The sequence below is a fragment of the Scleropages formosus genome, chromosome 18 (assembly GCF_900964775.1).
Source record: "Scleropages formosus chromosome 18, fSclFor1.1, whole genome shotgun sequence".
Lineage (NCBI taxonomy): Eukaryota > Metazoa > Chordata > Actinopteri > Osteoglossiformes > Osteoglossidae > Scleropages > Scleropages formosus.
The window spans coordinates 23955671-23970304 of record NC_041823.1 but is presented as its reverse complement, the minus strand read 5'-3'; the positions used below and the strand labels follow the sequence as shown (position 1 = coordinate 23970304).

Here is a 14634-nt window from a genome sequence, read left to right as displayed (position 1 = left end):
TATTTGTCCTTTGAAATTAATTGGCAATTCTGGGTGTTTACAGTGTAGTATATCTATATGTGATGGATTGAGTCTATACTGTTGATCAGATTGCTCTGATTTGCGATGTCAGCTGTTTATATATTTAAGGTAATCACTTTCTTGCTGTCTTTCACATAATTTTTCCGCTGTGCTCTACTTTCATACTAACTTGCGATAAAACTGTTCTCAGCTCACTAAATGGCTTTTTGTAGCATCCAGGCAGTCAACAGATTTCTCGCTTTCTCTGTTTGTTTTTCATGGCTGTGGCTCTACCACCAAGACTCTGAGACAATGAGTTGCCATAAAACCTTTGTTTTCCTTCTACATCTCAGTGTAGTTGAGGAATGATTTCACTAATTATACTGCAGTCACCCTTGTTATAAATTATGGTAAAAACTAGATATTCATTATTTCATATGATGCATGTCCCCCCCCCCCTTGCTTTACACTGTTTAATTCTTTTAAAAATACATAACATCCATAAATAATGGTGTTCACACAAATCTTGAGCAACTTTGTAGTGCTTTCAGTGTAATACCAGGTGAATTGTATGTCATAGTAGCGCTGTTTATTTAGCAGAAAATGCCACAATCTTCTTTAGCAGCTGCTTGGGGTAAACTGTGATTGGCACTCACACATCTATTATGTAATGCTGGATTTTTTTGACAATCCATTAAATTTTTTTTAGCATATTGTAATGGCTCTGCAAAGGATGCAGGATTTATTTATCCATAAAGTGTCAAAAATCAAAGAAATGGCTTGACAGATAACAGGATGGGAGGATCTGGAAGAGGGTGATTGGGTATGAAAAGGAAGAACAGATACTGAGTTGTTCCCAGTGGGCTGGGCAATATGGAGATGAAATGAAAGAGGGAGAGATAATGCATTTCCATAGGGGGTAACCTTTTCAAAGTCCTACTTTATGTACACACTATCCACCTGAAGTGTGCCGTTTTTGAGTCAGTACATTCATTTCCATAATCTCTTTTAATTGAGTGTGTCTTTATGAGGCTGGTGAACTAATACATAAACACTCTCTCACACACACACACACACACACGTTGACTGAAACCGCTTGTCCCAAGCGGGGTCATGGGGAGCCGGAGCCTATTCCGGCAACACAGGGTGCAAGGCTGGAATGGGAGGGGACACACCCAGGACAGGATGCCAGTCCATCGTAAGGTGTCCCAAGCAGGACTTGAACCCCAGACCCACCAGAAAGCGGGACCTGGCCAAACCCACTGTGCCCCCCCCCCCCAAATTGATGTAAGACAAAATGTTATTATTCACAGGAAATGTTTGTGTGAGGGTTTGTTCCATGAGGTGTTCAGGAATATAACTTGTATGGTCAATTAGATAAAATACTACTGGATGATCAGTGCATGATTTGAGATCGTTCACCAGTCAAGCTTAGAACAAAAATGAACAGCCCAACAGGGTGCAATAGAGACAAGTGCATGACTTATCTCTACTCAAGCTACTCCTAAAGTCTGGCACTACACAGAAACACAGAAAAGCTAAGATTAGATAAAGCCCTTTTCAACAGCTTAGTCATCTTCATCTTAGTCCAAAGTGAGCCGAAGAGCTGCTCAATACAGGCAAGAAGCTGCCCAGTACCAAACTGGGAGTTAATACAGGCGCATCCCTTAGAAACTTGCAGAGCTTTCCACAAAGTCTCCCACACTACCCCTCTTTTGGGTTTTCAGCACAAACTGAATTTAGGAGAGCTGGAAACAGAAAAGTGGACACTTTTTAGATTCTTCCTCCTCCTTGGAAAGAATGACAGTGTCCACTATTAGAGGAGCAGCCCTCTTTAATGGGACCTGTCTGTCTTCCCTGCTACATGGTCTTTTATATAAAGTACAACACTTTAACCCTGTGCCACAAAATATACTGGTTAGAGTTCATTTATGTGCTAATTTTACTGTGCAAAACACTATACAGGTGGTCCTCAACTTACAACAGAGTTCCGTTCCAACAACGCCATCATAATGCCGACATTGTCGTAACTCCCAAATCCCCTTATTGCTTGATTTTTCAGTGCTACCTGAAAGAATGTGAAGCCCTTGTGTCTCTTACTTTTGCTACAAAATGCTTATTTAATGAGATGCAGTTTTTCTCCTCTGACATAATAGCTGTGTAATGACCAATTCCATATGTTGCTTTAGAAAAAATCATGTTTTCACACAGGGTTACACCAGGTAGGTAAGTAGAATAAGGTGTGTAAATCATTCATTCATTTTATACATTTATATTAGTTCAAATTCAAGGTTTATTGTCATAAGTACCATGTATAAAGTACTATGAAATTCTTGGTTAAGTGCTTTGCCACAGACTATAGGCAACACAATAGATAATACTACACAAAAAAAAAAAAAACAATAAATAATGCCAAGATTGGCAATCAACATGTTGCCATGCACCGGCGCCATCTTGATTTTCTATTACATAATGAATTTAAGATTTAGTTTTGATAAGTTTATTGTAATATCTTCTACAAAAATAATGACCTTCCCTGTAGGATTCACATGCTTTCAAGCAGAACTGTATGAACCATACAGAAATATATGTAATTAGCATGCATGAATGCCATGTTGTATAAAAATCCTTTGTTGTATTTTTTACACAAAATTTCACACATTATTTGTGGTAATACTAATATAAACTAATCATATAAACGTAAATGCAGTGCACTCATAACTGTATTTTCATGCTGTGCTTTTGTCTTTTGGTTTCTCTTTTTGGCACTGCGAGAACATTCAAAGTTTCACTTTTCAGGAGTTTCATAAATAAAACATAGTTACCTAACACTGACTGAGTCAATAAGAAATACCGTATGGTGCCTTGCAAGAGTGCGACCTATCGATACAGATAATGTAAGGTTAATGGAAGGGCCATCGTAAGTCCAGGTGGTTGTGAGTTGTGAACTTCCTTTTACAATACATACATTATTGGCATTGTTTTCATCAAAGTTGCTTCCATAATTTTAACCATCTGCATATTTTATGAGGCAATTCAACTCAAGGCCATTCTTTGCCCTTCCTCAGGACGTAACATTTCAGTCACAAGTCCAGTTTCCTGTCCATCATCACAGAAACGTCAAGCTGGTTTAATTGCTGATTAGCAGCTTAGCCTAATATTAAAGTTCCCTGTAGTAAAAACATGGAACTGACCTTCCATGTTAAATGATGACATCCTGCTTGGGACGTGAATATGCTCATCTGGCCAGTTTCAGCCAATATTTCACTTGGAAGGAACAGAATGTTTCCACTTTTGGACAGGGAAGTGCCTCAAATTATAAAAATAAATAAATAAACAAAATAAAAAGGTATTTGCTATGGTTATTGTGGAATACACCCAAGTGTACTTTGTATTCTGTGGGTCCCCATATCCCCCAGGTAATGTCTTGAGGACTGGAATTTACCAGCATTCCAGCTGTAGCATGTCTGTCTTTGCTTTGACTGTTTAATTCACAGGGTCACACAAAACAACATCTGTGTAAAATTCAAGTTTTGGCCACTTTATTTTGTTATAACAAGCATGACATCACTGGTCTTCATGACAGCAAAGTAATGAAAATATTGGCACTGATATATCTGCCAGAATCACTGTTTGTCTAATCATTTTATGATTTCCTTTTTTTAAAGAAATTTTACATTATATTAAAATTTTCATTTATTTGTTTAGCAGGCACTTTTCTCCAAAGCAAAATATAACACAGGAAACAGCACAAAAGTGCATTGCGCCAACAGATGGAATGATCTAGACGCAGGCATGTGATTCTTGAGTACAGTCAGATTATCTCATACCACTCTTGAATGTAGACAGATTTTCATTCATCAGTTCTGAGGGACAAAGGGAGCTCATTCCACCACACTGGAGCCAGAACCAAGAACCTTTAGATTTTTTATTTCGGACCTCTTGTGTGTGGGAGCACCAAGCAGGAGGGGTGGAGGAGCAAAGCGGTCTGGTTGGGGTGTGGGTAGTGATCAGATCTTGCAGATATCGGTTTTGTAATGAGTTGCATATATACTGAGATAATGAGATGCATCATATTGGTTCATCTGTTGCTGCCATTTATAAGATGGATCTTCTCTCTCTGCCTCCTTCATAGCATTCCTTGAATTGTTCTCAGTCTTCACTTCTCTTGAAACACTCTTTTGTGAAGACTCCTTGCTGCCCTTTTCCATTGTTTTTGAAAGTCTCCATGAGCCTTGAGGAGACAATGATTCATTGCACTCAAGGCAGCCTGACGTGTGTGGTTGGCCTTCTATTGTAAGGAGTCTTTGCTTTATTGTTTATAGCACAGCAGCTTCCCAAGACACCTTGCACACACTTTACAGAGAATACATTCCAAAATCAAGTGCAGTAAGAGACTCAGAGCCTGGGCTGAGGGGAGCTCTTCGCTTCTGCCAGGCCAGGGTTACACATCATTACAGCAGCATCGAGTGCAAAAATTAATTGAATCTTGTCATTACTAATAAAACTTCTTTTAATCTATTAAACATTGTGACCTCTTTCTATGGACTTTAAGGTCATTAAAAAATAGAGATATTGGAACACTGGGAAACTGGGAAATGGCCAAGTTAATTATTTCAAGTATCACACAGCTTTTCTGTTCCCTGATAGTAAAACTGTAGAATCTTCTCTGTTTATGTCTTTACCCTGTGCTGGTAACTGAAAGTGTCGGTCTTTCAAACTGTGTCACAGCACAGCATGTTTGCATGTTTTAGCAATGTTCAGATGTTCAGTTTTTGTCTTTCCATATGATTTACCCTTTATCACTGCTCCCATGCATTGGAACTGTCCTTGTTTTTTGCAGTTTGGCCTCCCAATAATTGCCTGACTTCACATGTCCGGATCCGTTGACACAATTTGAAGAACAACTAAAATCAAATCCGAAAAGAGCCTGAGGAGCTTCTGTCTGTCAGGGGGACTTATTCTCAGGCTTGGCTCCCAGTCCTGCCAGTCCTTGTAGAAAAAGTGCAGAGAACCCACTGTTTTGTTGGAGCCCACATTATAATTATCCTCCTGTGCTTGTGCAGCGGCCTCTTTCTGGCTGCAAAGCTTTGTTTGGGTTTTCCTTTGTACTTACAAGGCTTGTGGCTTTTAGTTGCAGAACCTGGAGTTTAGGATTTTTGTTGAGCACCTGACCCATTCTGGCAAACTTAATTACATGGGCAGACTCTCCAGTCACCTAATTCAAATAGCTTAATTTTCCCTAATTAGGTTTGAGGTCACCTTTTACAGACGCTGCTTTTCCCTTCTGTCCTTGTTCCACTCTGTCACACCAAGGCTGAGCACCATGTTGACCTTATTTTCAGTTTCAGCTCTTTTCCATTTTCTTCTTCATATCTCTCTGTGAATTTCATCTTGGGTTTCTCTCCACTCGTCTCCCTCTCTTTGTTTGTCTGTCTTTTATTCAACCAACTCTGAGCTTCTGAAACCCTCTTTCACTGCCTTTCTTTCTCTTTCCTCGCAGAGGATGGATCTATTCAACCTGACCCTGGAAGAGGAGCTCCCCTCACCCCACCCCCTGCCTTTGGACCCCTGCTCACTGTACTCCAATTCCAGCACCCTGCCAGCCTCCCCCACCTCCCCTACCTCCCCGCGTTACAACTTCTATGCCATGCTCCTGGTGCTGCTCATTTTCTGCGTGGTCTTCGGCAATGTGCTGGTGTGCGTGGCCGTCTCCCGTGAGCGGGCCCTGCAGACCACCACCAACTACCTCATTGTTTCTCTGGCCGTCTCTGACCTGCTTCTGGCAACGCTGGTCATGCCTTGGGGCGTCTACCTGGAGGTCACTGACTGCTTGACTCTGCGTCCTTCTTCCCACCATCCTACTCAGATAGTTTCTCCTTCTTTGAGCTTTCCTCACTTGTCCATTATTATTATATTTACATATTTATTCTCAGGGGGCGTGGTGGGGCAGTGGGTTGGACCGGGTCCTGCTCTCCGGTGGGTCTGGGGTTCGAGTCCCACTTGAGATGCCTTCCAATGGACTGGTGTCTTGTCCTGGGTGTGTCCTCTCCCCCTCCAGCCTTACACCCTGAGTTGCCGGGTTACGCTCTGGTTCCCCGCGACCCCATATGGGACAAGCGGTTCAGAAAGTGTGTGTGTGTGTGTGTGTGTATTTAATCTCACAGTGTCTTTCCCTTGTCTGTGTTCTTTCTGTTAAATAACAGCAATGCATGGTTTTCTTTTCTTCTGCTGTCTCCTTGCCTTTCATTCTTTTCTTGTTTGTTTCTCACTACCTCTTCACCTCATTCAGCACAAACTCACTCATTGGTGAAGATTCCAAAGATTATGAGTCATTTTGCTTAGATAGATAGATAGATAGATAGATGTGTGTATCTCCTTCACTGCTCCTTTCTTCTTGTTAATGATGTGTGATATAATCCTGTCCTCCAACTTTGCTCAAGGATCCCACCACCACAGTGATTTCCAGCCTCACTTTCTGCTGACACCACCTCTTGTGATGTCCCAGGTCGTGGGAGAGTGGAGATTCAGCCTCATCTGCTGTGACATCCTTCTCACCCTAGATGTCATGATGTGCACAGCCAGCATCCTCAACCTCTGTGCTATCAGTATTGACCGGTGAGGGTGCAGCTCCACCTTTCTTCCTCCTTCATGGAATCAGCTCTCCTTGTTACAGGAGAGATATCCTAGCGAGTACCAAACAAAATTATAGTCCAGAATGTGGCTAGAGACAAGAATAACATTGTATGCAGCAGTAGCATCAACACACACACACACACACACACACACACACACACACACACACACACACACACACACTACCACCCTGTTTTATGCCTGTTGCTTGGACCCATTCACTATTTCAGAAAACATTCACATTCAAAAGCAATCATTCTTTCAGCATGGCGAAGGGTTCATTCTCGACTGGTTTCCAGGCATTGAATGCATTGTATACACCCTGCTTGATAGGCTGGAGAGAATCCGCATTTGTGCTGACGCTAAATTTCCACATGAATTGGTGGATGAGATGAGGAGAGGTTGGCATCACAACATTGTGGCTTTCATGCTCGTTAATTTAATTCCACCAGCAGATAATGATCTGACTCCAGCTCAAAGACACACATGTTGGTACAATTGTACCAGGACTACCTAAACAGCTGAGTTTAGACCACAAAAGGGCAGTTGCATGTTTCAGCCCACAGAAGAACAACAGTGTTATTCCATGTAATGAGGTCAAACCATTTTGACATGCTGATATGTACACCCTCTGCATGAGTACATATTTGGTTTGTAGGTCAAATATTTGGTCAATTACATTCACTCATTTAGCTGACACTTCTCCAAAGCAACTTACAATGTTAAGGTACTTGCAGTTATTTACCCATTTGTACAGCTAGGTAATTTTAGGGTAAGTACCTTGCTTAAGGGTACTACAGTCGGAGGTGGGAATCGCCCCTGCAACCTTTGGGTCCAAAGGAAGTAGCTCTAACCACTACATTACCAGCTGTCCATCATTTAAATTCATGCTGAACACCCTAACCTCAGTGTTCAGATGCTTTACAGAAATAAGTAATGAGTGGCTAGAGAATGAGCATTGCCTGTGAATCAGGTGTTAGTGAAAGCATATTGTGAAAACCTGCAGGCCTGCAGCCGTGGACAGCTGGAGCTTGACATCTTTGCCTCAGACAGTGAGTAGTAGCACACTGATTAGCCTGCAGCGAGTTGGAGACATGGAGCTGAGCAAAGCAGGGGGTGTGTGTGTAAAGCAGAATAAATCCCCTCTACTGCCAGCTGCAGCTCACTTCTGCAGCTAATGAGCTGTTGCATTGCATAAACCTTGATCATAATAGGTTGAGTTGGGCCTGTCTGGTCAGGGATGCATAGTCGATCAAAATGATGGCAAAATATGTTATTGATATGTGCAGTTACTTCTCTGCAAGAACATATATGCAAATGGGGACTGATCTTTTTTGATGCTCAGTGGGAGTGGGAATCTTCTCAGTGAGACGCTCAGTGGGACTCATGGTTGACTCGGTGCTCAGCTTTCCAGACAAGCTGGGATTTATAGTTCATTCGGCCCATGCAGGGAAGACATGGTGCTTTGAACTCGCATGCTGGTTCAATTTTTGCCGGATATATGTTTTGCTATTCACGCTTTTGACATGACTGCAGGGGTCAGGTACACTACCTCGGTAACATATAGTACATCTGGCTGTTGTTGCGGGATGATTGATATTGCTTTGTTGTAGGGATGTGATGGAGCTGATCAAAATTTGCATTTGTCGAATGTGGATTGAAGTGTATAAATCCAAATGGATGTAAATGTGGATGTAAATTTTAATGAATTTTATTTTTTTAATTTTAATGAAAAGTTAACAAGGAAAATATTGTTTTTACTATTCCACATGGACATATAAATTAAAAAAATGGTTTCAGCTTTACACACAGAAGTTACTTTCATTTTCAGCAGTTAAAAAAAACACATTGGTTTATGCTCAAATTAAATATTAATAAGAATATAAGCATTCATTTATATCAGCATTTCCACTGAAAAACTCAAAAAAGTTGCACATATCTGAATTTACGCAAATCCTCTTATTCTACAAAAAAAAAAAACCACAATGATTGCACATGGTAGGCAAAGTGTTACAAAATATTGTGTTTTCACCGTGTAATCGATGTGCGAATATACATGTAAATCATTGTCAGAGTCAGAGAGTCAGAGTTGTTTATTTGTCATTGGCACAGTTATACTGGGTACACTGGGCACTGAATTGCTTGTGACGTGGCTCATATAGGTGTGAACAGACATGAACAAACACGTATTTAGACGATAAGTGCTGATAAGTAAATAAATAGTAAATAGTGAACACTGAGTAGTAATGTCCAGAGGTCTGGAAGAGAACTGAGTAGTTATTTGCATATAAAGATGTATACCGGTGTCCATGTAGTATTGTACAATCATTAAAGATCACAGTCTCTCTCAAGTGCACCTAGACTTCTGGACAGCAACGCATATACATAGCATATAAAATAAAACTTTGGATGAGCCACATTCCTTTGCCTACTTTTCCACATCAAATTCTTGTCTGCCGAAAAAACATTAATAAAATTCAATGAATTTTGGATCTGCCAAAAACATTTGAAGTTTGACAGTGTTCAAATTCGCACTTCATCATATCCTTACTTTGTTGTAAAAGCACACTTCCCCTTCACTCGTAATTTTTTGTGCCATTCCTACAAAGCGAAAGAAATTTTTGAAAGACTGTATAATACACTTCATTACTTATCTGTTAAAAAAGACAGTTCCATGAACTTAATCTATTTTATGTGCTAATAAAAATTCTATATATAATGGTTCTTGAAAGTTTGTGAACCCTTTAGAATTTTCTATATTTCTGCATAAATGATCAGATTTGAGGGGGTGCGGTGGCGCAGTGGGTTGGACCACAGTCCTGCTCTCCGGTGGGTCTGGGGTTCGAGTCCCGCTTGGGGTGCCTTGCGACGGACTGGCGTCCCGTCCTGGGTGTGTCCCCTCTAGCCCTACGCCCTGAGTTGCCGGGTTAGGCTCCGGTTCCCCGTGACCCCGTATGGGACAAGCGGTTCTGAAAATGTGTGTGTGTGTGTGTGTGTGTGTGTGTGTGATCAGATTTTCGTACAAGTCCTAAAACTAAAGAGGATCCAATTAAACACATGAGACAAAACATTATACTTGTTCATTTATTTATTGAGGAAAATTATCCAATGCTAAGGGGGTGCGGTGGCGCAGTGGGTTGGACCGCAGTCCTGCTCTCCGGTGGGTCTGGGGTTCAAGTCCCGCTTGGGGTGCCTTGCGGCGGACTGGCGTCCCGTCCTGGGTGTGTCCCATTCCCCCTCCGGCCTTACGCCCTGTGTTACCGGGTAGGCTCCGGTTCCCCGTGACCCCGTAAGGGACAAGCGGTTCTGAAAATGTGTGTGTGTGTGTGTGTGTGTGTGTGTATCCAATGCTATTTATGCAGAAATAGAAAAAACTGTAATGTGTTCGGGGGGGTGGTGGCACGGTGGCGTGGTGGCGCGGTAGTGCAGTGGGTTGGGCCGGGTCCTGCTCTCCAGTGGGTCTGGGGTTTGAGTCCCGCTTGGGGTGCCTTGTGACGGACTGGCGTCCTGTCCTGGGTGTGTCCCCTCCAGCCTTATGCCCTGTGTTGCCGGGTTAGGCTCTGGCTCCCCATGACCCTGGATAGGACAAGCAGTTCAGAAAATGTGCGTGTAACGTGTTCACATACCTTCAAGCACAACTCTTTGTGTCAGGTATAATGGGAAAAGTGATGGTGTTGGATTAATTCTATGTACTTCATGAGTTTTGGCTACATCTCACAATCCCCTTCACTTGCTGAAATACACATTTACTTACATTGCATCCATTTAGCTGACCCTTTTCTTCAAAGCTGCTTACAGCATTAATATGTTGACAGTTATTTACCCATTTATACAGCCAGGTATTTCTGGATAAGTACTTTGCTCAAGACTACAACAGCTGGAGGCAAGATTTGAACCTACAACCCATGGGTCCAAAGGCAGCAGCTCTATCTACTCTGCTACTAGCTATTGTTCTTGTATTCATTTGTATGTCACTTTAAAGAAAAATATCTGCTAAATGAACAAATCTCTAAGTTACTTTTAAATTAATGGACACAATTGGCTGTGTTTGGCTTTTACTTCGTGATTATATGATATTTAAAGTTCAAATCCCGCTTCTACTGCAGTAACCATGATCGTGGTACTTACTTTTTTACTAATTTGATATTATAATAAGAATACCCTGCTAGATAAATCATTGCAGAAGATGATTATCTAAGATTATTAGTGTCTTTGGACAAAGGAGTTGGCCAAGTAGAGCTTATAGCCCTTGTGTAGCACTTTTGCATGAACTGAATCTGGTGTTCACACCCCCTTTGCACTGATCAAACTTTTTTGAATATTTGTGCCTGTGTGTGTGTGTGTGTGTGTGTGTGTGTGTGTGTGTGTGTGTGTGTGTGTGTGTGTTTGTATCTTATTCTGTCCTTGACTGTCACCTCTTCTCCTCGCTTGTGTGGGCATGGTATTGTGTGGGCTATGTGTGTCTCTCATAATGGCTACATATTTAGCCATACAATAGATGAGCAGTATGTGAATAATCAACAAAGTGTTGGTCTGTGTGTGTGTGTGTGTGTGTGTGTGTGTGTGTGTGTCTGCAGGTACACGGCTGTGGCCATGCCCCTCCTCTACAACACAAGGTACAGCTCCAGGAGGAGGGTGGTGCTCATGATCACCGCGGTGTGGTTCCTCTCCTTTGCTATCTCCTGTCCCCTGCTGTTTGGCCTCAACAACACAGGTACGAGTTTCACTGCTCCTTCCATCTGTGTCTGAGGATCTGTTATTGCCACAGCCAAAGAAGGACAAACACTCTCTGTCCCTCTTCCCTGAGTGCTTCATTCCTTTTCAGACTTATTAGTTAAAGTAATATTTCACCTGGAAGCGCTTGTTAGTTAAGTGTCAAAAAAATTCCTTTTTTCACTCCTCGATCTTTTCCTCCACATCTCTGTCAGCCACCAGGGAAGTGTGGAAGTGCAGCATTGCTGACCCAGCCTTCGTTGTTTACTCCTCCGTTGCCTCCTTCTACGTTCCGTTCATCGTGACCTTGCTGGTATATGCACAGATCTGCGTGGTCCTGCGCAGACGAGGCAGACGCACAGACCTGCCACGCAGACAAGCTCTACATGCACAGGCAGGGATGGAGGAGGGGGAGGGACAGCGGCAGAGGAAGGTGAGGTGGGACACAGAATCAACTATTTAAATTATATGTATGTCCTTGAGTAGTAGCTTCATAAATTAAATTTCTTCTGTAAGAGGACATCTGGCCATTCCTGCTTGCTTATTTGGAGCCCACACTAAGCTGGAGACAATCGGTGAGGAAGGCACATTCTACCAGTTGTACCATGGCTTGTTCTCCCTGCCTCTGAGTGGTTTTCCTCCCACAATTCAAAGGCATGCAGTTCAGGTGAATTGGTGACTCCCAATTGGCCTTAGTGTGTGAATGGCTGAGTGACTGTGTGTATGTGCGCTTACCCTGCAATGGACTGACATCCCATCCAGGGTGTACTCCCCTCAGCCTTGTACCCAGTGTTTCCAGGATAGACTCGATTTCACTGCAACTCTGCTCAAGGCAAACAGTTAATTGAAAGTGGATGAATGTATCATATGTGCATCTCTTTTTGCTCTCTTCCTCAGTCTTTCTCTAACATTCATTTTGCTCTCTCCATTCTTTTCATCATTCCACCCTCTTCTCTTTACTTTCCCTTTCCCCTTCCTTTAACATTCATTCATTCATTTAACTGACTCATTCATTCAGCTGACACTTTTCTCTCTCTTTTCCAAAGCATCTAATAATGTTAAGCTACTTTGAGTTATATACCCATTTATACAGCTGGGTAATTTTACTGGAGCTTTTAAAGGTAAGTACCTTGCTCAAAGGTTCTACAGATGGAATTGAACTTTGGGTCCAAAGGCAGAAGCTGTAACCAGTACACTTCCAGCTGTCCTTTCATCAATCCTGATCTCTTTTTCCTCTTTCTGTCCATCTGACCTCTTCCTCATCACCCCAGAACAAGTGTACCCACCCTGAAGATGTGAAGCTCTGCACTTTGATAGTCAAGCCCCCCACAGTAGCCCCAGCCCGCAAGAAGGTGGTGAGTTTCATGAGTGGCATCAAGGAGTTGCTGCTTAGACAGGTACAGAAAGATACTCACACTGAAGCTGAAGCTCACTGGGAAAAAAGCAGAAAAGAAAAGGTCACCATATGTCTCCTTGGCCCTGTCTTTTCAGAACGACTACTGTTTTATGTAATATTTTATATACATTACCATTTACAGGTATGCAAAAGTATACACTGAATGAAATGGCAGATTTAGTTTTGTAATGGAGTAGTCCAGTCTATTTATTTGACTTTCCCAAATCTAGATCCACAACAGTGTGGCACAGAAGAAAAAACATTGTGTTTACCAAGATTTTTAAAAGATGATTGATTTTCATTGAACAAAGGGCTCCCATGACTGGGAAGCAACAGCATGTTAAAGTCTCAGGCTGAGTCTCTATATATATCTTGTGACACTAAATGCATTGTTAAAGTGTAACGAGAGTAAAAGGCAACACAGTTACTGTGAAAACACCATCCTTCCTTCAGACACTGGTGAAGGAGGCTGTGGTCCATCCCCTGGAGGGGGAACCTGTTCGATTCCTAGCCCAAGATGACCAGACCCAACAGCAGCCTGCTCGGCCCAAGATATCACTTTCTGTCTCGGTCACTCCAACACCCCAACTCGTACCCACAATCCAGTCGTCCCTTGTGACAAAGCGAGCTTTTGAGGAGAGGAGGAGGGGGAAGAAGGACTGGAGGGAGAAGGGCCGGGACAGGCTGGACAAGGGAGAGCTGGCAAAAGAGCGGGTCAGGGGGAGGTTGTCCCAGCAAAAAGAGAGGAAGGCAACTCAGATGCTGGCCATTGTTCTGGGTGAGTAGAGGGGGCGGTTGAAGAAAAACAGAAAAAACCATTTCTGTGTTTGTGTGTAAACATAAGTGTGGTTTTGCATGTTTGTATGCTGAGCGCAAGATCTGTGGCATATACAGATATCCAGATCCATAGCTTCATATACAAGACAGCTGTGAGAAACCAGCCATCAAAGGCTCTGCCCCCATGTGTTTCCCTAGGTGTGTTCATCATCTGCTGGTTGCCTTTCTTCTTGACCCATGTGCTGCGCGTGCACTGCAGCAGCTGTTGCATCTCGCCGTCGCTCTATAGTGCTGTCACTTGGCTGGGCTACCTCAACAGCGCTGTCAATCCTGTCATCTACACCACCTTTAACACTGAGTTCCGCAAGGCATTCATCAAGATTCTGCACTGCTGATGACGGTCCACAGAGCATGAAGATGGGATAACCGGTTTCTCTACACTTCGTAATGTAAAAAGGGAGAGAAAGAAGTAATTCATTCAGTCTCACTCACTCAATTTCCTTAGCTGCTGGCTCAAGTCAGGGTCATGATGATCTGAAGCCTATCCCAGAAACACAGAATGCAAGACTGAACAGGGTTCACCCTGAACTGAACGCCTGCCCATTGCAGGAAGAAAGAGATAAAATGTACATAAACATAAATCTACAAAAACACTTTGGCACTTACAATAACATGAAGTTGTTTTAAAAACTTTAAAACATGTAAATAAAAATAAGCAGCTGAAACATGATACCTTACTATTGTTATGTATAGTTTTATATATAATGCCAGCAGTTTGCGTATACTTTTGAAAAACTCATTTGTGTTGACATCGACCTGTGTACATATGTGTAATAAATTATACCATATTTTATTCTGGGCAGTTTTTGTCAAAGTTTTAGAGGCCAGAATTTTTTTTTAATTGTGAAGAATTTAAGGTACTATTTTGGCAGTTGTAATGATTATTATTAGAAGCATAGAGAGTGCGAATTGCTATCGGGGTTTTAGAATGTCCCTTCAAAGTTTGAACAAAAAGAGATCGATGTCTTAGTTTACAAACTCCTCCCCTCTCAGTTGTTCCTGAATTGTTTCACCAGTTTTCCTTTGGAAATTAATTTTTTCGGCTATTTCTT

At 42.2% G+C, this 14634-nt stretch overlaps 1 protein-coding gene across 1 annotated transcript; it reads left to right on the top strand.

The window, feature by feature from the left end:
• Positions 1 to 5506: 5506 nt before the first annotated feature.
• drd2l (dopamine receptor D2 like) lies at positions 5507 to 14082 on the top strand. The gene is made up of 7 exons (XM_018726903.1): positions 5507 to 5821; positions 6509 to 6618; positions 11214 to 11350; positions 11565 to 11782; positions 12621 to 12704; positions 13199 to 13523; positions 13721 to 14082. Exons 1-7 carry the CDS (start codon positions 5507 to 5509, stop codon positions 13915 to 13917), a joined length of 1386 nt encoding a protein of 461 aa, XP_018582419.1. The 3' UTR covers positions 13918 to 14082.
• Positions 14083 to 14634: the final 552 nt, after the last annotated feature.